We start from the raw sequence: 25,926 nt of genomic DNA, 5'->3' as shown, positions 1-25,926 counted from the left end.
ACAACCTCTCTCATGCCATCCAAAATCCGAATCGCGTTATTTGAAAGGCCCTGATACGCCGCACCACTCGAATTGGACATAGAACTTTCCACGTTACTAGAGCTTCCCTTGTCTCGCTCCGCACCGACCCTGTACAGTAGCACCTTTCGGACACGAATAAATCACGACAACGAGCTTTGCAATGAGCGACCAGAGGCTCCTGATTGTCTTGGGGCATTCCGCTCCACGACCCTCAATGGTTTCCACTCTTCGTCGAGATCTGTTTCTCACCGGGTATCGTGGGCGCTGTCTGGGCGGTTGCGATCAAAGAACATTTCGAACTTTTTTGGGTTTCATCCCTCCCCTCGAGAGGAGCATAAGGTACGTCCGTTCCGGTATCAGCGACGGCGTGATGCTAACTATACCTTATTGACAGATACGTATCAATAGGACGAGGAACCGGGTATACGCCAAAGCATGGACTTTGCGCTGTGTACGCCGTGCGCTGGCTTTTCGATGCTGAGGCAACAGGCCAGATTTCCACGTTCCGTGCTTGGTCTGGAAGTCTTCCATATGAAGGTGCCCGCAACGAACGCAATCCATCCTCTCGACTCATGTGTACGGGGAATCCTTGGGGGCAGCAACCCTAAGTTCTAGTCGAGTGTTCTCGGTATTCTTGATCCAGTTCAGTAATCAAGCTCCGACTGGTCACTTGAACAAGTCGCCGTGTATCCGGTTCTCATACTATCTGGACAGCCCTCGGTGGGTTTGGAGGTTTGGAAGGGAGGAACCATGAAACTTGAAACATTTAACTAACATTTCCGGCTTCACGTGTCCGACATAATCAGGCTATGGCTGCCCTTCTATCAACCTTGGCTTCACCCTGATTTAGGACTGAACGATCATTTCACCTTGATGATATGCTCGTCATATATATGGCATTCCTCCGGTATACCCATGGTGCTCTTTCCTCCATCTTTCCTCAACGTTTCTCACCTCGATTCGTAGTTTCGAGGCCCTGCCATCCAATGCCAACCGATTTTTCGCTCCAAACCGAGAAGGCGCCCATATCTCTGAAATTCCTGGTTGTTGGTGGTGGTATTGGAGGTATGCATTGACCCGGCAGCCTGATTCTATCCTGTGCGGTGTATTGATAGCATCCACTTTAGGCCTCGCCGCTGCCTATGCATTAAGAAGTGCGGGCCATAGCGTCCTTCTAGTGGAGAAAACCGATGGAAATCCGCGGGTGAGTGCCATTGGGTTCGGCTAAGCTGAAGTTCGGGCGCTTAGCGGTATGGATCAGAGCACAGGCGGCCTTCGGCAAGTCCCTCTTCTTGTCAATTCAATGTCCATTGAATTGACATTCTGAATAGATCGCCTCCAAACATGACGCGGATCCTTGATCAATGGGGGCTGACGCCCCAACTCGATAAGATCTCGCAGACGTGCGACGCTGTAAAGATGTACAATGGTCAGTGCAACTGAGCCTTCGGAATGAGGCAAGAACTGACCCGATGTCTGACCAGGTGGCACCGGCTTGTACATTGGGTCGATGATTACGCAGGAGTCCTTCTTGCAGCACCTGGGAGCTGATTATCGGTTTGTTAAAGTACGTCGCTATCAAGTACATACGTCACGCGAGCTTTTTTGACGCCGACTTGTAGCATGGAGACTTGCATTCGCTGCTGTTCAAGGCTGCCAGCGATATTGGCGTCAATTTTTTATTCAACACTGAAGTGACGAGCGCCGATACACACAGCGTTACGGTCTCACTACGAAATGGAGACGTTCTCAAAGCCGACGTGATTGTTGGAGCAGATGGATACGACAGTGTCATAAGAGCCGCTATATCGGGCCCTGCAGACGATGGCTTCAATCCGGACCTTCATCAAAAGAAAGTCTGGATTACATTTAGCCTCCCTGCAGAGGTGTTACAGCAAGATGAGGACCTCCATTTCCTTGCCGACCAGTCTAACGTATGTTTATTTTGACTGCTAGGAGTTACGCATAGCCTCATTTCTTTAACTTAGTGGGTAATTGCGCTGGGCGACGGCTTCATCTTCTCAGGCAATCTTGCGGTAGTAGCATATTCCATGTGCAAATGGGCGCCCTGGTTGACCATACGCTGAATTTCTAGCCGAATGGAGAAGAGTTGGTCGTGTCCATACAGTACGACACCGACAGACCGCTGGAAGAGGGAGATGATAAATGGAAGAACCAGACTTCACCACTGGACAAGTGGGGAATAGATTACTCCAAAATGGAACCGCGGTTGGTTGTTCTTTTTTTGCCACTATACAGAGGCAGCTGACCCTGAGATACGATCTCGTGTGCGCAGAATCGTGAAACTGCTAAGGCAAGCCAAAGAGTATTCCTCAAGAGTGTGCATCGTTAGACCGAACCTGGACTCTCTTGTGTGCGACAATGCTCGAGCCGTGCTCGTCGGTGAAGCCGGTAAACCACTACTTGTAGGTCTCTTCAACCGTGCTATCGTCCACCCTGTTCACACGTATACCATATAGCCATCTGGTCATCACACTCCTGCTATGGCTCTCGAAGACGCCCAGACCCTCGGTATACTTTTCTCGAAAATAAGACATCCAGATCAAGTCCCACAGCTGTTAACGGCATATGAAGAAATCCGGCAACCACGAGCATTGACTATCCAACACTACGAAATGCAGCATCAGAGTATGCTTGCTTGCCCAAGCGGACCGATAATGGAGCAACGTGACGCTATTCTGCGGCAAGCGCTCGCCTATCGCGACTGGGAGGAAATGGACGAAGCTACATTCAAGATGGTGTGGGGGGACGAGCTAGACATTTGCAGTTACGATGCGGCTGAGAAAGTGGAGGACTGGTGGACGCAATGGGGCTCCTACTTTGATCGCAGTAACGAGAGAAGAAAAAGCATCGATCTGCCAACGTTGGTTCAGGTATCGGTTTCGTCGTGAAAGGACACGTTGATATTGCCCGACTTGAATGCGCAGAACTAAAAAGACCCCCCAGCACACTTTCTTTCAACCCACTCAGCTTACGAATGGTCACGAATAGAATGGATCATCTGTACCGACACTCACTGCCTTATGACTTAACGACCATTTATGTATGCATTCTGCCTTGTTAGATCGACCGCATCTCATCTGTACCACAACACTCGGACGTACCTCGTCGTTTATCACGGAATTTATTTATACTTCTGGCCCTCGCTTTCATTGCCTCTGGGCGCTGGATTGTCAGGGGAAAGGGCAGGATCGCAAACCGACTTCGATGAGTACTGTTTCGAGTAAGAATGCGAATCCCAGCACCCGCTTCTCCTTTCGTCATTGAGGCCCCTATTTGTGGATTGATTGGCGCCCAAATGGAGGTGGCGATCAGACTAACTCCGGATCCCGAGAAGCGCGGTGGGTGACTTGTTTCAAAGTTTGACAACAGAGACCTACCTCGGTAGCTCTTGTGCATACAAGTAGGCTGCACATTAACTTAATATGGCCTTCGATTTGGAGAAGCCTGGGCCAACGACGAGCTTGATGAGTTTGTTCGTTGGTACTGCTTATTTGTTGTCAGCTTTGGAATTGGACACATGTCCAACTCGCGTTAGTAACATTGGGGGGGCTGTCGGCGGAAGGAGGTCGAACGGCGACAGGTGTCACCGACCATTATCTATCCAAGGGCCATCGACATTCGCATTAATTTATGTCCAATATCCATGGTCGATGGTGACAAGAAGAGCTTGCACCTTGTTCGACAGGGGCATGAACCGGCACGGGAGAATCTGATGCTCCAACTTGGCGGTCCTCACCCACAAACCGAGCATATAAGCGCACGCTTAGTTCCTTCCAAGGGCGTGAAATGCCCACAATGGAGCTAAGGACCTAAAGTCCCCAGGCATTCCTGCCTTCATCTGTGTGCACGCCCCTGGCAAGGCTATACATACAATACACAAGTGGGCCTAAGTTTAATTCTGCCGGCATATGGCACACGGCCCTGGATCTGCTGGGGCTTCTCAATCTGACGCACATAGCCCAATCAAACATACGCTCAATGACAGCCTAACAAAAAAACTTGAGAGGCCAGAATGCCAGGAATCCAAGAGGGATCTATTCCCGAAGTCCTCGGTCTGAGAGGATAACGCCAGTGGATATCATCTGAAAAGGAAAAGGTGGTATCGCGACCCTGCCAGAGCCCCACAAGTTGCAAAACAAATTCGCGTATCTGGCCATTTTGCATGCATCAGACCCGGTATATCGAAGTAAAGTGTACGAGATACATAAAGGGTCCATCTGTCCATTAAAAATACACCAGCTGACTCCCAAAAGGACTTGGAGAAGTTCGAATCGACGATCTCTAGTTTCCCCCGCCTGAGGAAAGGATGAGCCTCTTATGACAGAATTAAGAAGCTTTAAGCGCGTACCAAACCGCTTAAACCCCTCCCTCAAGCCCTCTCCGATAACTGAAGCAGTTTTGTCATCCTGTGTGCGACGAGACCAGCTGTTAGTGGGGGGTCAAGACTGAAGAAACAGCGAGACACCCACCAAGTTGTACCCAGCCGACCCCGCAACAGACTTTACAGTGCTATCAAGCCAGTCACCTCCCTTGTTGCTCTCGGAGACCTCGTCCTTGCGGTTGGAGGAATCGTAGGACGTCTTGTTCTCGTTCGAATCGGAGCCGTAAGACGATTGCTTGTTGGAGGATCCATGAGGCGTTTGAGTGGTTGAGGAGCCATAGGGGGGCTCATTGTTGGAGGGGCCGTACGAAGTCTTGTTGTTGTCGTTGGACGACCCGTAGTTAGTGGATCCATAGCTCGATGAGTTCTTGTTGCCGTCACCGCCTTCGTTCTCCCGCCTGGAACCGTAAGTTGAGGAAGAGTATTCCTCTTGCTTAGAGTTGTACGATGTTTTGTTCTCTGAACCATACGAACTATCTTCATCGCGCTTTGAGCCATAAGAGCCAGTGTTACTGGAACCATAGGCACTGTCTTCACCCCGCTTCGAGCCGGAGGAACTGTTGCTGCTGGAACCATAGGAGTTGTCATCGTCGCGTCTGGAGCCATAGGCAGACGAAGTGGTGGTGCTCTCCTCGTTCCGCTTAGAGCCATAGGAGGATGACTTGTTCTCGCCATCTTGGCTGGATCTATACGCGCCGGAGCCGTACGAAGTGTTGTTGCGAGATCCATATGAGTTGTCCTTGTCGCGCCCCGAGCTGTAGGAGTCCTTGTTGCTCGATCCGTAAGAATCGTCGTTGTCACGCTTGGAGCCGTAGGTGTTGTCTTCGTCGCGTTTGGAGCCGTGACTGGGCCTGTTGCTGGAGCTGTATGAATTGTCTTCGTCGCGCCTGGAGTCATATCTGTCGGTGTTTCCGGAACCATACGACTCGTCGCCATCGCGCTTGGTGCCATATCTGTCGCTGTCGTTGGAGCCATACGAGCTTTCGTGGTCCTTCCTGCCGTACGAACCAGAGTCGGACTGGCGGTTGGAAGAGTCCCGGCCATAGCTGTCGCTGCGGCTGTTACCACCATAGCCGGTGTCATCCTTGCGATCACGACGGGACTCGCTGCCATACGAGTTGGAATCGTCGCGCTGGGAGGAGCCATAACCAGAGCTGGCAGTGTTGCGCTCGCGGCTTGAATCGCGACCGCCTCGGCGGCCAGAATCGTTGTCGTTGTTGCCGTAGTATGACATGGTGAACAGGGTGAGGGTAGTTTCCAGAACTTCAGGTGACGGCTGGAGATGCTGATTACGAGGTGTAATTCGGCCTCGCTTTTATCTCGTTCAAAGGTCGAGATAGGGGCTTCGCTGTTGCATCCGAGGAAGACATCCGGAGCGACGATGATCATGGATGGCGATGCATTCGATGTCATTCTCATGAGGTGAAGGCTGGGATGGAACGCCGGGAATGGACGAAGTGTCAAGCCACAGGGGCATTCAATGTCCCGATAGTCATGCCGGCCATTCTAGACGAATGGCAGTGATCTGTGAGCAGAACGACTTGTCCGGGAGACCTATCGGTTGGAAGAGGGGCGCGGAGAGCATGGTACGGCGTTGGCTATTGGCTAGGCTGAGGTTCCTCGTCATGGGATGGGATATGCGAGAGCACCGAGAGAGACGCACGATGGAACTATGTAAGCCGGTCATCATCTGAGGGTCAATGTCGTCCCTTGAATTCATCACGTCGATCCCCTGTGCTGTACAGCCCTGCTGCGCAGCATCAAATGCGACTGGCACATCGGATGACCAAAATTCTGAAACGCAAGCATGAGTTGGGATTACACGGCGCATGTCACTGGCGGACTAGGTCTGGAGCCGGGCGAGCGCAGCGGTCAAGTGAGGAATGTCATCAAGGGGTTGTTGACCGACGTTGACCGGAAGATCTATATCTGATAAGGGGGGAAATAGACACGACAATGAGAAAGAGTGAATGTAGACGTCGAGTGCGTTCCGAAAAAGTCATTGTTAGGTCAGAGACCAAGCGTTATACGCTGCTGTACAAGATGACGGCCACCTGAAGTGAATTCTGTGTCCCAACATTCTTCGAACTTTGAAACACCAACGCTGACTCAATGAAAGGTCAGGCCATCGATGACGAGGCGTATAAACTGAAGCTAGATGCCTCCGTTTACTAACATGGCAACACCTGAAAGCGATGCTTGTCGGAACGAGGAGGTAACGGGCGGGCAGAGATGAAGGATTTGAAATGGGGATTCGATTCCTAGCGCGGTTTACGACCCACGGTAATGAGAACGACGGGAACGAAATCACTTGGGATCTGCAACTGTGCCGCAGACTTTGCAAGTACGGATGGTGGGGTCACTTTGCCATCGCTGAATGAGAGGTTTGAGTTGCGTTCCAAGGTCGGTGCAATGGAATGATTCCTCGTAGATGACCGTGAGCTCCTCGTGAGTGTCGGACGGGCAATACCAACGAAGTCGATCTACGAAAATGAAGGCAATGTCAGGTCAAGGTGCTGAGCTAGGGTTCGGGACGAGGTGGCTCACCAAGGGAGCCTTCGGGGCGAATGCGTTCAACCACGATTCCTACTGTGTTCGCGAAGCGGACGGGGTTGTGGGGTGTGTTGGCTAGGAGAATATGAGTTCCAAGTCTGAAGAATGAAGTGAGGGGTTTTGTACCTGGAAGTAGGAACATTTCTCCCTCCTCAATACGGATGTCCCTGAACTTTCCCTCGTCCACAACACGGAGGAGCATTCCACCCGTATGCTGATAGAACCATTCCTTCAAAAAAGGCCTCGATTCAGTTCACCCAGCACAAATAACAGAAATAGGCCATACCTCTGTCTCGTTGATGTGGAAATCATTCCGCTCATTAGGTCCTCCGACCACCATGATCGTATAATCTTTACTTCTCCATAAACAGAAGTTGTTGACCGGTGGTTGGAGTTTGTGCTGGTTTTCTGCGAGCCATTTGGTGAAGTTCAGCGGTGGAGGAAGCGGCATGGTGGTGGTGGTGGTAAGTCGATGAGTGAGGGAGCTAAATTGGCCAAGATTCGATAACTAATCTCCGGGTTTGGGCCTCGACGGCTGACTGATGACAATTCTAGCCTGGTCTGGCTGTTTGCCAATGGAGAGAAGAAACCTTTTCGAACATTCAAGTATTGTGTTGGCTGATAATGGGCGCTTAATTCGAATAGTTGGGCGTCTGAAGTAGCGTCTGAATGGTTGGTCTGAAGGAGGGATTAGAGCTACGAGTTTGAGTGAGAGAGGCAAGCGGCCAATTGCCGCGTGAGAATTCCGGTCGACGGGGGGCCCGGCCCGCACTCCTTGCCAGGAACAAACACGTGAGCAATATTTCGAGGCACGTGAAGGAACGCCCTCGCCATCAGGCGGAGGCGTTTCCTGTCTTCTTCCCGGACCACACCAATTTCTAGCCCTCAGGCCGTCGTCGAGGACAACTTGCAAGCGCGCAAGTCACCAAAGGTCGACCTCTGGACCTTCCAAAATGGTCGCGACGACGACGCCAAACATTGCGCAGTCTCAAGAGTCCGAAAAGAGGCGGAAGCAAACAATGGAGAAAGCAAAGGCAACTCATGTTGGTATTGTTTGATTTGTGGCGAAGTATGCGCAGGATAGTGGTTCTTACCGGCTCTCAAAGTTGTGCAGGCAATTGCAGATGCGTCTTCAGTACGCGAGGCTAAAGGTTGAACATGGTTGGGTGAGAGTGCCTTTAACCAAATTTCCTAAGCTGCAACTCTGATGGCTATTATCCAGCAACGGCAATCCCTGAACGAAGTGGAGAATCTCTACTTTGCTCATTCGCATCAACGAGGTCCCAAGTTTCTACCTCCCTCTATGGTAGCTACAACCACACAGACGGAAGTGCCACAGCCGACGGCGGGCTCCACGGGCGCTAATGCCCAAGCTCCCTTCTCTTTCTTTCCGCGGACGACTTCGAGTGTACGATTACCGGAGGCCAACAGAGCTTCTACGAGTACTCCACCTAGTGGCGTTCAATCCTCCGGGTCTTCACAAACTCAGACGCCCGTTCTCTCTTCTGCAGTCCCTTCAACTTCTACATCAATCCGCCCAATTGCTACCAGCACGAATGGGAATGCTTCATCATCATTTACACAACTACCTCCCACACCTACGTCTCCAAATAGGCCACCTCCAACTGCTACAGTTCCCCAAACTACTTCACACTACACCGGAACCTTTGGCGTTTACACTTCGCCTTCCACTTCAACACCAAGGGATTCTACTCCAACATCAGCTTCCATGTACCCAACCATGATCGTCCCTCCATCACCATCCAGAGCTCGCGCGAAACTACCCACAAAATCTCCAGCCTCCCAACCTCCGTCTCATCATTACAGAGACAGGTTCAGCTATACCTTGGCCACCTCGGGGACTGCCATGACCTACGATGCATTCTGGTCAACACATTCTTCGCCTCGTCCTGCTGTGACAGCGACACCTCCCACTCGCAGTGTGGTCTCGCCCTCGTCAACCAGTTCGTCCGGTCCACCCGCTAATCCCGTCGCATGAGGACACTCTCAATTTTTGTTGTAATCACCATCTATTACCCTTGTATGTACACTATATCATCACAAAGCTACCCGAGATAATGTGGTTAATCGAACTCCTCGATGTCATCGCTCTCAAGCCAACCTCCAGTCGACTCTTCCGCAACGACTGTTGGTTCCAGCTCCTCTTCATCCGGGACCTCGTCCGCCGCGTCCTTCTCGTCTATCTGGGACGTCTGCGGTCCATTCGACCCATATACAAACACTGGACTCGAGAATAGCCGATGCGACTTTGGCGGTCTTGACTGCCGATCTGCACTTCTGTCCTTCAATTTCAACATCGGTCCCAACTCGAGGATCACCTCGCTCGAGCTCCAGCCGCCCACTCTGCGCCCTTCTGGATTCTGCGGGACGGGTTAGATTTTGCTGGAATGGGGGAATAACCCACTTGCCTTCCTCAGATCCTCTTCCACTATCCACTCCTTGGCCAGCCTTACCGCATCCCTTGCGTCCCTCTCCTTCTGTAGCACGTCAAAGAACTCGGGTTTATAGATCTTCTGAGATCGTCGGATGACCGGGGAAGGTAACGAGTGCATCGTCCCAAGGGCAACGAGGTGGAATTGGTGTGGGTTGGCTTGATACCACTGCAAGTAGGGTTAGGAATGTTGAGAAAATGACAATCGGACTCACAGCTTCGCCGCCACTCAAATCCACCCAACTGAGCCAGTCAGCAACGTCACCAATCTCCTCCACTTCATTACAGAACTGCTGGTAATTCTGGTGAATGTATAACGAGAAAAGCGACGAGTCGATGGGCGAATCTTTGTATATGCTGTCGACGTCCACGCGACTCGCTCGTCGGTTGTGGTGCTCCAGGTGTGCAGGGAGTGGGAGTGGATCTTGCAACTGAGAATCCAGTTCTTTTTCTTTTAAAATATCCTTGGCTGACGCAGATGAGCTCGATGGATCCCCCTTGCGCTTGTTATACAGAACCTTGCCGATGAGGTGGAATAGCGCCAGACTCTGCTCGCGTCGCGTGACAGCTTCGGTGACCATTACCGTCGTCGCGTTAGCACCTACCCTCTTCTTCGCAGCTGGCCCTTGTACTAGACACGCGAATTGTAAAGCCATAATCGCGCTTCGGATGTCACCATTGGAGGACTCGATTACGATGTCGAGTGCTTGCTTTGAGGGGGCGACAAAGTCTTCGTGCATGGCGTGGGCCTGTAGCATGTTCGAGAGCGCTTTGCGCATTAGAGTTGGCGCTATTGGGTTGAACCTGCGAACAAGTTAGACAGGGAAGATTGGATAGGGACGTTTTGACTTGCATTATCTGCGTCACGTATGGCCCGTGAAGGAGGTCTCGCGGCAACACTGACCGTACATCCACAACTTGTTCTTTATCCTTCCCCCACCCAAAGCCTCCCGCTATCCTCTCGTCTCTCGCTTCCCCGCGTAGTCCAGTGTCACTTATGATTATGACAACGGGCACGGGTGGGTCTGAAACCGGTGACTCGACCAACGACTTTAGGCAATCATGGAATTGACTTTGCGTTTTTGGATGGAGGATGTTGGGGAGGTCTTCGAGGAGGACGAGTTGGCGTTTGGCCTTTGACGAACTGGACGAAGAGGAGGGGCCCGAGAAGGCCAGTCCTTGACACCGTGCCGCTCGGTTGAAGAACGTCTCGAATTTGGTGAATAGAGTTTCGCTGTCTGAATCGTAGTCTTGGTATCGCCCTGTAGAATACGAATCCTGACCTGGATACGCTTCAGGGTGAATTGAACGCCTTGGTTAAGCGGAGAAGACGTACCCCAACTGGATGTCACCTCCCCAATCGCATTTCTCCATTCGACAATCTCGAAATCCAGTTCCTTTGCCAAAATCTTGATTGTAGATGTCTTCCCCGTCCCTGCAGGACCAGTCAAGGTAAGAATTCTCTGAGAACTGAATTCAGCGGGACGATAAACCAAGTCGAAGGAACTTACTCTGTATTTCTTAAGTTTGCCCGACGGTCCTCCCTCGTACGCTTCCTTCAGCCAACGGCGGACGTCTTCGACTTTTCGAACATGGACTGCGAGTTCTGCCTGTGTTTTCAACACTTAGTCAAGACTTGGACCTTGGCGATGTAGAAAACTGACCTCGCTCGCCGGTTCATGGAGGTCAACCCACAGTTGGTCGCCTGGTTTGGCTGTTCAGAACTATATCAAAACTGTTGGACGAAAAGTCACGCACTTTGGCCTGTTTTGGCCTTTTTGTTCGTTTTCCCTTTTGTCTGACTGTTTCGCGTTTGCGTTGCAGGTCGTTTTCTGGTGTCCTGCGATGATGATCCTGGGTCGCTACCGCTGCTCGACGGAGGTGGTGGAGGCGTATTTCGGAACTGAGCGAGTCTTGTCAGAGATTTGAGAATGCAAGGCCTAATTTCAAGTACCCACTGCAGTCAACGGATCGAATCTCTTGTTCCCTGTGAACCCACTAGGCTGCGAGCCGAGTTTTACTGTGTTGATTTTCGCTGTTGACTTTGCATTCCTTTTCGCGGGCTGCGAAGCTGCTTTCGGCGCCATGGAGTCGTCGACGCGGGGGGTGTCCGTCCCTGGTTGTTTTGGAGTCTCGGTGTCGCGATAGGCGCGTCGTCGCTGTTATGAGATGGAAGAGAGGTTGAGGTCCGTGCGGGACGCGTCCGGCGATGATCGTCACGTCAATAGGGGCGCGGTGGCTTTTACTTTCGGCGTTTACCTGCGACGACGACTTTGGTTTGTTGAAGCGAAATGCGTCCTATATCCCTGGCAGCTGGTTCACTGGACTTTCGCTTTCGGCGTTTACCTGCGACGACGACTTTGGTTTGTTGAAGCGAAATGCGCCCTATATCCCTGGTTTATGGAAACTAACATCCGTCATATCACAGAATACAACAAGGGATAGAAAAACGAAAGGTATCAAATGCATGTAATGACAGTGTGGAGGTATAGCAGTGTACGAGCATCGAAAACAATCACTAAAAAACGAGAACGCGCAAGAAGTAACGGTGTAGACAAATCGAAGAGCAATATCGCTGATGGCTACAGCTTTACGGAGACGCAGCGACGAAGGCGTTGAAATTGTACGCCGTGGGCCGTGTAGTCCAATTGTAGCCTTGGGGAGTGAAGACGAGCATATGGTAGCCGTCCGATTCACGAACAATGGTTGCTGTAGGTGTGCAGTCGTTTGTAACCGGCAAACGCACTTTGGAGACTCCGCTGTCCAGATCTAGGATGATAACGTTCTCTCCGCAGGAAAGATTGAGACGAGCCTCGTCGGGGAGGAAGATGACAGCCCAGACGAAGTCTTCGGTCTGTATTCATTGGTGAGCTTGTCTTTTTGCTCTGGAGTGGTAGAGACTTACGAAACGGAAGTTCTCAGGTTTTCCTACTGGGTCACTTGGGATATCTTCTAGAGCGGGATGAAGTCGACCCCAGAGGAAAATTCGGATCCGGGATATACCAGGGTACTGCCCTGTCTTGTATCCTTGGATATAGTACTGCTGCAAATCAAGCCACCCTATACGAAGGCTCAGCATAACTCTAGAGCCATACCAGCCAGCGTACCCTGGTGGTCAAATCCGGTTGTCCATGCCTCAGAATGGGGCTGCGCTCCCTCGATCGGGCCCATGTAGTGCGATTCGCCATAATCGTTCCACGAGATGACTTGGACCATGTCTATGTGATCTCGTTCCTGAACAAGCATTTCCCAGCGTTCAACGAGTAGCCAGTTGTCTGCTCGGAATATGAAGTTCTTGTTGTAGGAATCAACGCCATAGTGCTGCAGGTGCCCCCGTCGAGGTCAGTCCTCTATTCTCTGGTGCAAACCGAGAAAACTCACAGTGAAGAACCAAGGAGAGACGGCAGCCATGTAGGTCTTTCCATTGAGAGCGCTCAGGTATGCGACATCGCTGTCGTTGGAGATGTCGTAGTTCCCCATCGGCCATCCTGAATCCCACTTGTTCCGAAAGTTGGACAATTCAGTCAACAGGGACCTTCAAAAATGGCAGTGCGAACACTCACACTGAACGCTCCGTCTGTGGATGACAGTCCAGAATAGGTCGAAGGCTCCACGAACAAGGAAGGGACGAAATGTACTTCCGTCAAGTGAGTCTTCATAATCCGCCTCCAACCTTCATTCACTGTCGGCTGACCGAACTGACAGTACTGTCCCCCAAAGGTCGTTACCAGCGGCCGTTCGCCTACCCTCAGATAGTTATCATGGGAGTGATACTGCTCCACGTATTGACGCAGCTCAGCACCGTCGGCGAGGGTGCTGCAGGGGAGAGAAGCCATGTCAAACGAGAGGATCAGTTTGAAGGGCGTCCCAGTTGCTGCAGCGAATGCGTCGGCTACCCGGTCTGGCTGCCAATCGTCGCGACCTATGTTCAGGGAGAAGCCGTCTATGCCCTTGGAGTAAGCCAAGTCCATGTCTGTACATAGCCATCAGTGCGTCTTTCCACAAAGAAGAGAGCTGTGCGGACCTCGTCTCCATGTTGTCACATTGTAGGGAAAGGCATTTCCGACCAGAAAATGAGCAATAACTGGTTTAGTGACCTGTGCATACACCGGTACAAAGAGCAGTATGAGGCATAAGACACCGAGGGGGACGACCCGCACGTTCATGGAAGTGTAGGAATCGATGCGGTGGGTGGTCCATTGAAACTTTCCGTGAGTTTGTGAGAGTAGTGTCAGCCTCCGGGCGCGTCTATTAGGCTGGACATATATCCAACCCGTCCCTTTACAGGTTTTCGGCTATTGCTGAACTGTATAATGCATTGTACGCGCATTCCTCGGTTCTCCTTCGATTCTCATCCTCAAACACCTAGAGCCCCTAGAGCCCCTATCGCACCATACGCCCCTAACGCGACGCGTTGCGCGATGAAATAGGGGTCTTTGTAATGTATCACGTGGTGTGATGGACCGCATTTGGTATCGTGACAGCTCGCGTCAAAAGGCCACATCCAAGAGACCAAGCTTGATTCCAGACAACCACCACCATTTTCAGCCCGTCTGGCTCCAGCTGGATACCAAAAAGCAGTTATGTCGACAGCAAAGGGCAGAAGCACCCATGCAAAAGCCATTTTAGGCCCTGAACTCTACGCGCAGCTCGAAAATACGCATGTCTTGCTTGTGGGTGCAGGTGGAATCGGGTGTGAGCTCCGTGAGTCAGAAAAATCGTTTTCCAAAACCAAGAATTGGGCTGAAGATTGTGGAGTTTAGTGAAAAATATTGTTTTGACGGGATTTGGGAAGATCACCCTGCTTGACCTTGATACGATTGACTTGTCGAACCTCAATAGACAGTTCCTCTTCAGGAAGAAGGATGTGAAGCAGAGTAAAGCAATGGTGCGCCTTGGATCACATCTTTAGGTGAAGACACTGACTGGAACGATGTACTGACCATATACTTCCTTAACTATGCGATATGATCAGATTGCCGCGCAGACCGCCGCTCCCTTCAACCCCAATGTCAAGCTTCATCCCATCCACGACAACATCAAGGAACCGCAATACGATATCCCTTGGTTCCAGCAATTTGACATTGTTCTCAACGCCCTCGATAATTTGGGTACGTTTCTCTCGGTTAGATGCGTTCCAGCCTTCGATATTCAACTCCTGTAAATTAGACGCGCGACGGCATGTGAACCGCATGTGCTTGGCCGCCGGCGTACCATTGGTAGAGTCTGGTACTGCAGGCTACCTCGGTCAAGTCCAACCAATGCTAAAGGTATCTCTCTTCTCCTGGCACGCATTGTCCCACTTTTATTCATCATGCGCAGGACAGAACCGAATGCTTCGACTGCATTCCCAAACCGACGCCCAAAACCTTCCCTGTGTGCACTATCCGCTCAACACCCAGTCAGCCAATACACTGCATTGTTTGGAGTAAATCCTACCTCATGGGGTTTGTATTTTTGGAACTGTCATGGAGTGCACCCCTGACTAAATGCTATTAGACAACTGTTTGGCGAAGACGAGGATGCCGGAGGGGAACTTGACGAAGCAGAAAAACAAGGCGAGAATGGTGTGTATTTATCTCGTTTGCTTCCCATGGTACCCCCCCCTGACACCGTCACGTCTAGCCCAAGAAATTGCCGCACTACGTAAAGAGGCAACTGCCTTTAAAGCGGTTCGAGATGCTCTCCGTTCGTCGAAGAGCGATGATGTTGCTAAAACTGTGTTCAAGAAGGTACTTACGAAACCGCTATACCAGTATAATCAAGCTAATACCTGTCAGGTTTTCGACTCGGACATCAGGAACCTTCTATCCATGGCGGATATGTGGAAGTCTCGGACCCCTCCAACACCGTTGGACTACGATGGAATCCTAAGCGGTGAATTCACCGCAAAGAAGCCAAACGCACCTGCGCCACCTGTCGCCAATGGCAATGCTGTTGCGAGCAGCAGCAAGTCCAGTGACACCGCCGCCCCCGCAAATGGCCAAACCAACGGAAAATCCACATCTGGGCTAAAGGATCAGAGGTCTTTGTCCTTGAAGGATAATTTGGAACTTTTCATTGACAGGTGAGTTCATTGCTTTTGGAGTGCAAGGGTCCGTTCAGGACTGACTAAGCGCTCTAGTACTAAACGCCTCGCGCATCGACTCCAAAATGGAGAGGATACCATTTCATTCGACAAGGACGATGATGACACGTTGGACTTTGTTACTGCTGCCTCGAATCTCAGGTCTACTGCGTACGGAATCGACACCAAGACGCGCTGGGAAGTCAAGGAGATGGCAGGAAACATTATTCCGGCCATTGCCACCACCAACGCCATCGTCTCGGGCCTCATCGTCCTGCAAGCCCTCCACCTTCTCCGAAAGACTTACGACCGAATGCGCAACGTCCACATCCAGTTCAAGCCTGAAGTGCCTCTGAGCACTATCACCCTCAGCCCGCCAAATCCTCAATGCGGTGTCTGCCGGGACACCTATGGACTCCTGCTTTGTGACCCTTCGCGAGCCAAGCTCGGGGAGGTCGTCAAGGGCCTGCTGGGTGACGACGACAGAGAAGTGAGCGTGTTCGAGGACAAGCGGATGCTCAGTGACCCAGATTGGGACGACAACTTTGACCGCACTTTGGAAAGCCTAAATGTCACTAGAGGGAAGTTCCTCGCTATTGTAGACGAAGATGGAGAGCTCTCGACATTATCCATTGGACTCGCACCTCTGCCGTAAGCTGTTCCTCTTTACCTTGGACTATCGATTAACGCTTGCGCTCTCTAGTCCGAACCACCCTGTGGATGCGCCCCCTTTCATCTTACCTTCACCGCTCCCTAAGCCAAGCAGGAAACCCAAACCACGGGCGCCTACTCCTGAAACCCCCCACAAGGCCAACGGAAAGCGAACACTGCCTGTGGAGAACGACGACGGTATCATCGACCTTGCACCTACCCCCAAGAAGCCCAAGTTCAGTGTTGCCTCCAATCTCCCGCTCAAGCGCAAGGCGGAGGACGAGCCTAGCCCAAGCAAGAAGCGCAAATTGGAAGAAGATGGACTCGTCGTTCTGGACGGCGCAGACGACAAGATTGAGGAACAAGACTACATCGTTATTGACGATTAATGGGTTCCCATTGGCGAGGTGTTTTTTTCTTTCTGATTCTTCCTATGTGTATGCGTTCCCATTAGACTGCTCGAGTATGGGAACTATGCGGACATTATGACTGGTACTTCTCATCAGCATATGGTCCTTTATAGTTTGATCCAGAACCTCGTGGCTGGTTGTTCTCTCAGGATGGAAAGGGGGATGGGATGGGATGTGAAGGAGGACAGCTGGGCTTTGGTCGGATCCTGTCTGATACCGTCGACGCAACTGAACATTATGCTTCGCCTTACTTTTCGTTACTGTAGGTTTTCTTAATCGCGTATTCGCCTTCCAGCACCACCCTCGACCATGAACATCCTCGGTGTTTGACAACTGTTTTGGAGATGTATGCGGCTGTTCACATCCGTGCCCGCCCATTGCGCTCTTATCTGGTGTTGTCCTCATTGCAGGAAGTTCCCCTTTATCTGTCAATCATCATAATTACGGACTCCCAGGGCGATGCTTCTCAGTTTTTTGTTGCCGGACTTGCACTCACGTCCAATCATTCCTTGATGGCGTTAGGCGCCGATGTGCGATCACAACTCAGACGCACAAGTTTCAGCTACAGGTTACCTTGACATCCCACTCACCATTCGTGCAACGGACAGGTCACAATGGCATCGCCTTCGAGTATTCATAACACAACGACTGCGGCACATGTATGTACGTATGCACGATCTATGATCACCTCGCGATTCGCGAGGGTGGCCAGGAATTGTGACAGCACATATGTCTTTTTTTTTCTCGCGGAGATCAAGCCGTGGTTCTGGTTTCACTTGGGGATTTACATGACGCCCGACCTCGGGCGTTATGGATTTCTGGGCGATATATAAAGTGGCTCCCCTTTCGGCTATTCCTTTTCCTCAGAGCTGGCCTCTACCCTCCTCGAAAGCATTGATTGCTTGATACCAAAGAAACCCTTACCCGTCTAACCTCCAGCCAACTCGTCGCCTATCCTTCCCCACTCTAGATAGTATCCACAATGGTCCACGTTTCCACTCAAGCCCTTCTCACTGCCCTCGCCGCTTCCCCCGCTATCGCTGCTCCTCTAGCCCGTCAATTCGAATCTGCTGAAGAACAGTTCTCAAGAGACTACGTCGAGCCTGAGTTCGATGCCCGCGACTTTACTGAAGCTCTCGATGTCCGTGACCCCTTCATCATCAACAAAGGGCTATGGGAGTTTGGTAAGAAAGCCCTTGCGGCCATGGCCATGGGCGGTGGCATGGGCGTAGCGTATGTCTTCCGTTCTTATCTTCGACTTCGCCCGGACTGATCGAATTCGCGTTAGGATGGCCCCTGCCTTCTTTGCCAAGGAGAAAGGCAAACGGTCGTTCATTGACGAGGGCGAGCTGGATGCACGAGACTTTTTCGATGGGGACGAACTGGAAGCCCGGGAGCCTATCAACCTGCAAGGCCTCAAGGCCGCTGCTAGTGCTGTGAAAACATTCGTCAAGGCGAATAATCGACTAGCTCTTCCCATCATAGGTGGTACCGCCTTTGGGCTCGGGTGCGTTACTTCTACTGTCGTTTCGAAGCGTTCTAATATTCTTTTCTTAATTGTAGTGCTTGGGGTCGGAAGAAAACACTGCGTTCATTTGAAGAAGATCTCGATGCTCGAGACGTGTTCGATTCCGACGAGTTACATTCGCGAGCAGACGACATGGAGTACTTGGTTGTCAGAGCCGACGATGGATCGTATCACCTCGTCGCACGGGATCCAAACATTGCAAACATCCTCAAAGCTGGTCCGACTCTCGTGAAGGGTGTCCTCAGTTCGAACAAGATAGTTACACCCTTGGTGAAGGCTGCCAAGGCCATCAAGAATAACCGCCGACTCGCATACCCTATGCTCGGCGCAACGGCCTTTGGACTTGGGTAAGTGGATTTACAAATGCTATTGGCCTCCATTGCTCAGCTTGTACGCCAGTGCTTGGGGCAGGAAGAAGACTTTGCGATCATTTGACGACGATTTGGATGTTAGAGGTTTGTTCGACTCGGGTAAACTCGACGATCTTGATTAATGGCTCAAGGCACGTCGTTGAGGCACAATGAACACTTGCTTTTGCATGTTGGCAAATAAATTAACGGTTTGGGGTGTATATCTGTATATCCTTTTGGGACTACTGTGGGATTGGCAACGATAATTTGTGGAGACTCTGGGAAACCCCATGATACGGCAAGTCAGTTAAGCGCCCGACTGACATCGGGAAGCAATGGAACTATACCCTACAGCCAATGAGATAGGCTTTCCAGTGACGTCGGATACCCGCTTATGCACCTGAATCCCTGCTGCTAGTGCTATTGGCGCGTCCAATGTTCGTGTTCATCATTTACCTAAAGGACTGCCGCCGGGTTAAGGACTGAACAATGTTTAAATTTGGCCAAGGATCACCCCGAGTCGCACGTTTATTCTTAGCCCTCCGAGCTTACTTGGTTGTTCCAAGCCGCGATTAGGACAGTGGTACGTCTATTGACGAATAATACAAGAGACCCACAGTGACGGTTGGCGCATTGTCCCATTAAGCGCCCGTGACTATCGGACCTAAGTGCGACTGCCAGGAGCACGTGGAGATGAGTTCTTGTATACGGCGGCGTAAAAGGTGCGCGACGAGTATGTGGGTCATCCCTGACATTAGCGCCCAACCTACGTGCCAGTTCTCTGCAACCTCCCCCAGCACCTCATCGGTGAGAGGGTCAATCTAGCTAGTGGTTAATCTCTTGTGGGTGTTGAGAAGAGTACGAAGTAGGTATATCCTCCCTACTAGCCCCGACTTTCATAGATTCATCGTGTCCACGATCAATTACTCCGGGTCATGATTTGATATCCTGAAGTCCTTGTAAGGATCCACGCAGAAGGGCATCTCGGGTTGTCATAGTCCCATCACGAATCTGTCTTAAAGATAGAAGAATGTACACAACAGTATAGCATCTTGGCTGTTCATTGAGGGCTGGCGCATATCAGAGAAGTAGATTTTGGGCAACGGCTGACCGGCCAACGACTTGGATCTGAGATTCACCGTATTGTAGAGGGTTCTTTTCGTCTCGTGACATTGGTTCTTGACGTTGGGCGGGTGGGACATGGCTATGTTCATGGCATCGGGACGTTCTTCAAACAGGTATAAAGCCACGCCGGTCTTGGGCCATTCCTTTTCCTCAGAGCAGGTCTCCACTTCCCACTTGATAGCATAGATTGCTTATCCCGCAGACTTCATATCCGCTTCCTCCTCATCAACACCACATCCTACCCACTGCACCGACACTTAAATCAACATATCCTGTCGAAATGGTTCACGTATCCGCGAAGCTCCTTCTCGCCGCTCTTGCGGCTTCACCCGCCTTTGCTGCCCCACTCTTACAAGAGGCCACCGATGAGCAATTTGCCCGTGACTACTCGGACTTTGACTTCGAGGCCAGGGACTTTTATGACGACCTCGATGTTCGCGAGCCCGTCAGCAAGGGCCTATGGAGCTTCGGCAAAAAGGCATTCACCGCGTTCTCTGGCGCTGCCACTTTAGGCTCTCTGTAAGTGCTGTCCCTGTCCCCTTTTTTCTTCAAACAACTCATCAAGGACGACACTTTTGCAAGGATGGCGCCCCTTTTCTCCAAAAAGAAGAAGGACGAGAAAAAGAAACGCTCGTTTGTTGACGACTATGAGGTCGATGCTCGGGAATTTTTCGAGGACGAGCTCGAAGCACGAATGTTCGATGGTAATTTTGAATACTTGGTGGTTCGAGACTCCGAGGACGGGTCGTATCATCTGGTCGCCCGAGCTCCCATTAATCCAGCGAGCCTTCTCAAGATCGGAAAGGTGATAGGTAAAGGAATTGGGGCCATTAAGAAGCACTCGAAATGGGCTATTCCAGCCATTGGTGGTGCTGGATTTGGTGTTGGGTGAGTCGATGTCCCACTGCCTCTCCGTCCTGGTATGTGAACTGAGGCCTGATTTTCTGTCTCGAGTGCACTGGCGAGAAAGAAATCCGAAAAGCGGTCGTTTGACGAGGATTTGGATACCAGAATGTATTTGGGCAACATAGATGAGCTAGACTAAGTTTAGAGCCACAAAAACCTTTGTATATTCTTGCCTCACCTACCAATGCGAAAGTCTATTTGGGTTAACGTTCAGTCAGCACGTACACCTCTTCGAAGAATAGCAAGAGATAGAGGCAGTGACTGCGACGAATGCGGTTCATGTCTCAGTTCCCACTGTGTTAGAGTGCATCAACTTATCGCACCTCTCTTCGACGTTCAGCCCTCTCAGTGTCCATTCACTCGAAACAACGCAGAATAAGCGCCCGTCCTCAGCGTCCGTCAGATTACGTCATCTTGCTGACTGCGACTACTCAGAGATAGTAAGATCGTCGAAATGCGTTGGAATTGGGTTTGGTTCCGAGGAAGAAAACCTGGCATGACTGCAATACAACAGGATCGTGTTGGGTGGATGTCGACTCTCGAGACTCAAGGGAAACTCGATATCTATCGACAATTAATGCCGAGGCAGAGCGATCCCGAGGCCCCCACCCCTGTTAGGTCTGAAGGCTCAGACCAAACAGTCGGCATCTTGGGTTGATCACTCTCTGCGGCACCTCCTGGACTTGTCCGTCCCCGTACATATTCTCTTCTCAAGAAAACCTATGCAGGTGTACTTGTTTTCATCGTTCGATACGCTTCACTGCTCTCGAGGGAAGAAGCGACGACATCAATCAACACAATGGACAGATATTCTCTCAAGCTGTTGGCGTCCTTCATTCCTACCGAAAGCTATGAACTCATGGTTCGTGGTAGTTGATGAACGCTCAGTTTACCAACGCTGAGATGGCGTACCGCGAGGTGCAAGAGTGACACGAGGACATTAAGCGGATTGAAAAGACCTTCAACTCTACAACGAGGTGGGTTGCCTCTTGTCCGAGCTAGAGTCGATCGCTCCCAGGATCTTTAGATGTGCCCTCTCGTCGAGCAGCAAGGAGAAATCATCGACAGCATTGAAACTCAAGTCGACAAGGTTCAAGCCGACACCCGGGCTGGGTACGTTGACTTTCGGAGCATGCAGTGGTCGCACGGTACTGTACTGATTGGTGTCTACAAAGGTACGAACAAACCAAGCTTGCTTCCAAATGGGCAGCGGCCGCCCGCAAGAAGCGGTGGATATGCTTTTTTATCATTGCCATTGCGGTTCTTGCTATCGTCGGCGGTGTTGTCGGGGGCATTGTGGGCAGGCGAACTAAGTTTCCGTTATTCCAGTTTCGAGTCCTTTGACGACGATACCTTTCCATTTCTACGCTTCCTCGTTGCACGGATGATTCTTATTCCGCTCTGTTGCACACTTATGATAATGCTGATAATATATTCAATGTTAGAATCGAAGCGCAGTTCACTCCACAATCCACCAAAAGGAAATTCAGGCCCTCGGATCACACAAATCCTGACAGGTTCCTCGACTCGAGCCCTACACCCGGAAGGCTTTCGCTATGAACTTTGACTGTAACAGGCGACTTAGAACTCCGGCGTTTGACTCGATTCACATTGAATTGTATTTCCAGAGGATGTAATCGCAATAGTTTCCGGAGTTCTCATCTCAATCCAACCAAGTGGTCCAGCGATTTCTCTTGCCCTGAATCACATCCGCGATCTGCCTCGCAACCACTCTGCTCGCTTGCTCACTCGGATGGAGCTCGTCGTACCTAGACCATCGTATTTGTTTAGTGTGGGCAACGCCAGGCGGTCTCGAACTCGAACTCACCACAGGTAGCTGTCGCGGTCGGTGCCCTCGACCATAGTGCATCGAGGGGTAGCGTCAGGTGGGGCGTTAAGCTCGTAGACGCAGCTGTCCACCATACCATCGACATTCAGCGGCGCAGTTCCATTCAAGTATTTTGACGGATTCTTGTACATGTCGGCAAAGAGCGAATGTGCATCGAAGAGCGCTAAATGCCATGGATCAAACACAGAAGTAAGTGACTGCCAAAGATTTTGTCAATACGTTATCAGAGCCCTCACCAATGTTCGCACCGCGCAGCTTGGGTGCCAACGCCTCGAGTTTGATCTTGGTGAGTTCGTTGCCGGACAGGACAAGCTCCCTCATGAAAACACTCCATTCAGTCGTGTTCCGCTCCGCCGTCCAATAGCGGTTTGGGTACGAATTCGGAGCATAGAGTGGGATAGTCTCCAATGGAACCATCTGAAAGGCAATAATCTTGAGCTTCGAGGGTCACGGTATTCAAAGCCCGCGAATGGCGACCTACGTTTTGGAATATGAAGTTTCTGGCGCCATTCTCGTAGAGAACTTCAACCCAATCCACCATGCAGTTCGTTACATCCACCAATGAAGCCTCGCTGCTTCCTGTCAGCAAGGCATTCGCACCAACGTCATTGGTCCCAATCCAAAGCGTGTAGATCGTTTCGTGTGGCGGTAGCTTGAACGTTCCGTTTGCTTTCTGCTCCAGGAAGAGAGGAACCTGGCTTTCGGTGAGTGGCGGGAAAGGTCGATAGGTGAGTTCGTTGGAGCATGTCGCTCCGGCCTTTGCAAATGGTAACAATTGCACTCCAGTGTACCCTGCTGTATAGACTGGCCATGGCGTCCCTCCGTTTGCAGACCAATCCACGCTGGTGAAGCTGTCTCCGAAGGTCACAAGGTTCTTGATCTGCCTGGGGCGAATCCCTGCAGCCAAGGATCCAGAATTGGTCCACAGAAGCACGCAGAGTTCGAACACGACCAGTGATAGGAAACGCATGTTAGGCATCCTCGGTGCGAATTTGGGCGATTCCTTCTCTCTTCATACTTATCGTCTTCACAGGTCCCACAATCAACCCATATTGAGCCCGTATTTTCCGCTCCCTCCCGTTTTTCGTCCGTATGGCAGTCTTCGCTGCCCTTCGAAATTGATCCTTCAATGTGATCACGAGTTACGGTGCAGTCACAGTCAAGTCAGTGTTCGATGCTTTCGAAGACCTTGGCCCTTATTGCTATGAAGACGACTTTACATTGCTATGAAGATGGCTTTACACCTGCGTCTGGAATGACAATATTCTCGAGTTTCCGCTCTCCCAAAGCGGCTTAGACATGTGCAACAATCCGAAGTATATCCGGCTCCTCTCACAGACGAAAATAAGTATATCGAGGCGCGGGCCATTTTACGTCGATCGGCTCCCGTCGCTCCCTCGTTCATTCGATTTCGAAAAGTTGCCATTGGTGAGACCCTGCCAACGCGCTTTAACTTTGGAATATCTTCTTATTCATTCTGATAACCGCTATCTCCATCTATCCAAAGAAGCGAACCCCCTCCCGCTTCCTGGCTTCCTGCCAACGAATGCGTTCCATAATTCCATTTATTCTACAGAGAATCATTGCGTGAATCTGTATTCTCACCAGGGACGCTGACTTGCAACTCGTACAGCCATTCTAGACGCGCAGCATAAGGCTCGATTATGCGTATACGTTCGGTGACTCGTATCGAGCACAAGGATCGAGGCAAAAGGTGCGTGTGTCTCTCGACGTGCCGTCCGCGCGTTGGTATTACTGAATCGTATGGGTTATCAGGACAAGTTTTTAAACTTTTGTTAACTCGCTCAGCTGTCTATCAAAGACGCCGACTGGCCTTCTAGCAGCTGTCGTCTGGTCCCCTCCCTTCAACTTCCTGAAACGTTAGAATGGCAGTCATCGCAGCGCGGGTGTTCCCCGTCACCGTTCCCTCGAATAAGGTTTCACTTAAGCTTTATCCTTGTCTTTGGAGCTTTGGAGCCGCTCTACCAAGGGAAAGGGCCGGACAGTGACGCATCTGGGCTAGGCTCTATCCAACATGGGACAACGTTCTTTCTCTTGGGCACCAGGAGCCTCCCTCGGTCTGATACCCAGAGACGAGGGTTATGCTTGTGTGCGTATTATGTATGCCTATCAGTGATTCTCCGAGGGATGAGATGGATCGAATGATTGCCTGGACCTCGCAGCAGAACACACTTACTAGTCATACACGCATAGTTTCTGAAGCAGTGTAGAGGTGACCCGATAGCCCGACTTGGATATGCGCCTTGAACGGATATGCAAGACAACTTCTCAATCCACACTAATGGACACAACTGGCGTCAAGGAACTCTCGGGTGGAAGGCGAAGACGAAGTGCTGTGGGGTGCTACTAATACAGGATGCTACAAATAGCCTTAGTCCCGGTTTCCCTCCCCCTGTTTTTAAAAGCGACATCTGGGACCGGTTCTCTCGCCTCACTACTACCCCGCTTCCGCAGCCAGTCCCTTCTGCTACTTCTGCTAGCCTTGGTTCGCTACACTAGTGCTCCCACTGTTACTTGAGATGGCCACGGCTAGTATGGAGGCGTACTTGCGCCCTGCTCTGAAGACCTCATTGCTGCTCCTCTCTGCCGTCTCCGTCCACCTCTCTCTATCGCCGCCTAACCCTCCTGTGAAGCAGGAAGAACTTTATTGGCGTTCGGTGCGCGCCAAGGCTACGCTTTTTGAAAAGTTTGTTCAGTCCATCACATTTTGTAGTAAGGCGAGTTCATTTTGTTTTCCTTTTGGGCGTGGTGATATTGACTATGTCCCGTTCATAGACAATGGTGTGGGTGGGGGTTCTGACAGAGATCCTGGTCCCAACGATTGCCAGCGCATGGAGCCGGCACTGGGCATCGGCTTTGTTCGACGCCTCCGCTTCATATTCGGGTTGCGAATGCCATCCATTGCTCATTGCGGGAGCGTTGTTCACCATTCTCGCTGCCTCCCTCCGAATATGGTATGTGAGATCCCCTTTTTTGAATCAATGTTTCAGTCAACGAAACTTGAACGCTCTTTTTCAGGTGCTTCAAGAAACTCGGCCCACTGTTTACTTTCGAGATCACCATTCGACCTAAGCATGAGCTCATCACCTCTGGCCCCTATTCCTTTGTCCGGCATCCCAGCTACACTGGCGTCTTCCTGACATTGATAGGGGCTTCCCTCTTGCTGTTCGCTCCGAGCAATTGGGTAGCTACGAAGGGCGTTTGGACTGTGCCTGGTGCACTGTTTGGGTTGTTTTGGGCTGTGAAATGTGCCTTTGCGTTTCGCGGGACGTATTTGAGACTGACGACGGAGGACGAGGTACTGAGGGAGACGTTTGGAGTTGAGTGGGAGGAGTACGCGAGGAGGGTACCGTGGAGGCTGTTACCTGGGGTGTTTTAAGGAGGGGCTGTAACGAAATTCGAATGATGAACGAAGAGTCTATGTATTACTTATTGGACAATGCGCGGTATCGCTTCTTGAGATCGACTTGGGACAGCGAGGATCGCGTTAATCGTAGAATGAGTATGAGATCCCAATTTTTTTTCGTTTATTTATAGCTTTTTGTAATGGTGTCAACTATGTAGGTTATGTGATCGGATTTTCGGACT

The 25,926-nt window shown here is 51.1% G+C and overlaps 12 protein-coding genes across 12 annotated transcripts; 7 read left to right on the top strand and 5 right to left on the bottom strand.

Annotated features, from left to right (window-relative positions):
• Nucleotides 1-1,007: 1,007 nt before the first annotated feature.
• Nucleotides 1,008-2,933, top strand: CC1G_06468 (hypothetical protein; the record flags this gene model as incomplete). The annotated part of the gene is made up of 9 exons (XM_001835013.2): nucleotides 1,008-1,086; nucleotides 1,149-1,225; nucleotides 1,414-1,450; nucleotides 1,506-1,588; nucleotides 1,644-1,955; nucleotides 2,010-2,057; nucleotides 2,117-2,250; nucleotides 2,318-2,447; nucleotides 2,502-2,933. The coding sequence occupies 9 exons, from the start codon at nucleotides 1,008-1,010 to the stop codon at nucleotides 2,931-2,933; spliced, it is 1,332 nt and encodes a 443-aa protein (XP_001835065.2).
• Nucleotides 2,934-4,326: 1,393 nt separating this feature from the next.
• CC1G_06467 (heat shock protein DDR48) lies at nucleotides 4,327-5,660 on the bottom strand (the record flags this gene model as incomplete). The annotated part of the gene is made up of 3 exons (XM_001835012.1): nucleotides 4,327-4,340; nucleotides 4,394-4,451; nucleotides 4,515-5,660. The coding sequence occupies 3 exons, from the start codon at nucleotides 5,658-5,660 to the stop codon at nucleotides 4,327-4,329; spliced, it is 1,218 nt and encodes a 405-aa protein (XP_001835064.1).
• A 1,073-nt stretch (nucleotides 5,661-6,733) lies between these two features.
• CC1G_06466 (3-hydroxyanthranilate 3,4-dioxygenase) lies at nucleotides 6,734-7,430 on the bottom strand (the record flags this gene model as incomplete). Its single annotated transcript, XM_001835011.2, has 3 exons — nucleotides 6,734-6,909; nucleotides 6,974-7,208; nucleotides 7,266-7,430. 3 exons carry the CDS (start codon nucleotides 7,428-7,430, stop codon nucleotides 6,734-6,736), a joined length of 576 nt encoding a protein of 191 aa, XP_001835063.2.
• A 756-nt stretch (nucleotides 7,431-8,186) lies between these two features.
• On the top strand, nucleotides 8,187-8,978 carry CC1G_06465 (hypothetical protein; the record flags this gene model as incomplete). Its single annotated transcript, XM_001835010.1, has 1 exon — nucleotides 8,187-8,978. The coding sequence occupies one exon, from the start codon at nucleotides 8,187-8,189 to the stop codon at nucleotides 8,976-8,978; it is 792 nt and encodes a 263-aa protein (XP_001835062.1).
• Nucleotides 8,979-9,063: 85 nt separating this feature from the next.
• Nucleotides 9,064-11,518, bottom strand: CC1G_06464 (hypothetical protein; the record flags this gene model as incomplete). The annotated part of the gene is made up of 10 exons (XM_001835009.2): nucleotides 9,064-9,183; nucleotides 9,221-9,360; nucleotides 9,405-9,600; nucleotides 9,647-10,235; nucleotides 10,336-10,714; nucleotides 10,768-10,894; nucleotides 10,943-11,041; nucleotides 11,096-11,145; nucleotides 11,190-11,334; nucleotides 11,390-11,518. The coding sequence occupies 10 exons, from the start codon at nucleotides 11,516-11,518 to the stop codon at nucleotides 9,064-9,066; spliced, it is 1,974 nt and encodes a 657-aa protein (XP_001835061.2).
• Nucleotides 11,519-12,021: 503 nt separating this feature from the next.
• CC1G_06463 (alpha-1,3-glucanase) lies at nucleotides 12,022-13,402 on the bottom strand (the record flags this gene model as incomplete). The annotated part of the gene is made up of 5 exons (XM_001835008.2): nucleotides 12,022-12,285; nucleotides 12,337-12,491; nucleotides 12,539-12,752; nucleotides 12,813-12,929; nucleotides 12,995-13,402. The coding sequence occupies 5 exons, from the start codon at nucleotides 13,400-13,402 to the stop codon at nucleotides 12,022-12,024; spliced, it is 1,158 nt and encodes a 385-aa protein (XP_001835060.2).
• A 612-nt stretch (nucleotides 13,403-14,014) lies between these two features.
• Nucleotides 14,015-16,854, top strand: CC1G_06462 (Uba2; the record flags this gene model as incomplete). The annotated part of the gene is made up of 10 exons (XM_001835007.2): nucleotides 14,015-14,135; nucleotides 14,195-14,319; nucleotides 14,407-14,542; nucleotides 14,601-14,701; nucleotides 14,754-14,878; nucleotides 14,931-14,998; nucleotides 15,057-15,163; nucleotides 15,212-15,498; nucleotides 15,556-16,149; nucleotides 16,202-16,854. The coding sequence occupies 10 exons, from the start codon at nucleotides 14,015-14,017 to the stop codon at nucleotides 16,536-16,538; spliced, it is 2,001 nt and encodes a 666-aa protein (XP_001835059.1). The 3' UTR covers nucleotides 16,539-16,854.
• A 687-nt stretch (nucleotides 16,855-17,541) lies between these two features.
• CC1G_06461 (hypothetical protein) lies at nucleotides 17,542-18,580 on the top strand (the record flags this gene model as incomplete). The annotated part of the gene is made up of 4 exons (XM_001835006.1): nucleotides 17,542-17,792; nucleotides 17,848-18,066; nucleotides 18,123-18,434; nucleotides 18,487-18,580. The coding sequence occupies 4 exons, from the start codon at nucleotides 17,542-17,544 to the stop codon at nucleotides 18,578-18,580; spliced, it is 876 nt and encodes a 291-aa protein (XP_001835058.1).
• A 1,179-nt stretch (nucleotides 18,581-19,759) lies between these two features.
• Nucleotides 19,760-20,672, top strand: CC1G_06460 (hypothetical protein). Its single transcript, XM_001835005.2, has 3 exons — nucleotides 19,760-20,081; nucleotides 20,145-20,450; nucleotides 20,517-20,672. Exons 1-3 carry the CDS (start codon nucleotides 19,843-19,845, stop codon nucleotides 20,605-20,607), a joined length of 636 nt encoding a protein of 211 aa, XP_001835057.1. The 5' UTR covers nucleotides 19,760-19,842; the 3' UTR covers nucleotides 20,608-20,672.
• An 823-nt stretch (nucleotides 20,673-21,495) lies between these two features.
• Nucleotides 21,496-21,812, top strand: CC1G_06459 (hypothetical protein; the record flags this gene model as incomplete). The annotated part of the gene is made up of 2 exons (XM_001835004.2): nucleotides 21,496-21,581; nucleotides 21,644-21,812. 2 exons carry the CDS (start codon nucleotides 21,496-21,498, stop codon nucleotides 21,810-21,812), a joined length of 255 nt encoding a protein of 84 aa, XP_001835056.2.
• Nucleotides 21,813-22,131: 319 nt separating this feature from the next.
• On the bottom strand, nucleotides 22,132-23,296 carry CC1G_06458 (GDSL lipase/acylhydrolase; the record flags this gene model as incomplete). Its single annotated transcript, XM_001835003.1, has 4 exons — nucleotides 22,132-22,237; nucleotides 22,297-22,480; nucleotides 22,554-22,734; nucleotides 22,799-23,296. 4 exons carry the CDS (start codon nucleotides 23,294-23,296, stop codon nucleotides 22,132-22,134), a joined length of 969 nt encoding a protein of 322 aa, XP_001835055.1.
• Nucleotides 23,297-24,857: 1,561 nt separating this feature from the next.
• CC1G_06457 (hypothetical protein) lies at nucleotides 24,858-25,717 on the top strand (the record flags this gene model as incomplete). The annotated part of the gene is made up of 3 exons (XM_001835002.2): nucleotides 24,858-24,995; nucleotides 25,114-25,292; nucleotides 25,357-25,717. The coding sequence occupies 3 exons, from the start codon at nucleotides 24,858-24,860 to the stop codon at nucleotides 25,715-25,717; spliced, it is 678 nt and encodes a 225-aa protein (XP_001835054.2).
• Nucleotides 25,718-25,926: the final 209 nt, after the last annotated feature.

This window comes from Coprinopsis cinerea (genome assembly GCF_000182895.1).
Source record: "Coprinopsis cinerea okayama7#130 chromosome 12 map unlocalized cont3.12, whole genome shotgun sequence".
NCBI lineage: Eukaryota > Fungi > Basidiomycota > Agaricomycetes > Agaricales > Psathyrellaceae > Coprinopsis > Coprinopsis cinerea.
Note: the sequence above shows the minus strand (reverse complement) of the source record. Positions and strands in the feature narration are given on the sequence as shown.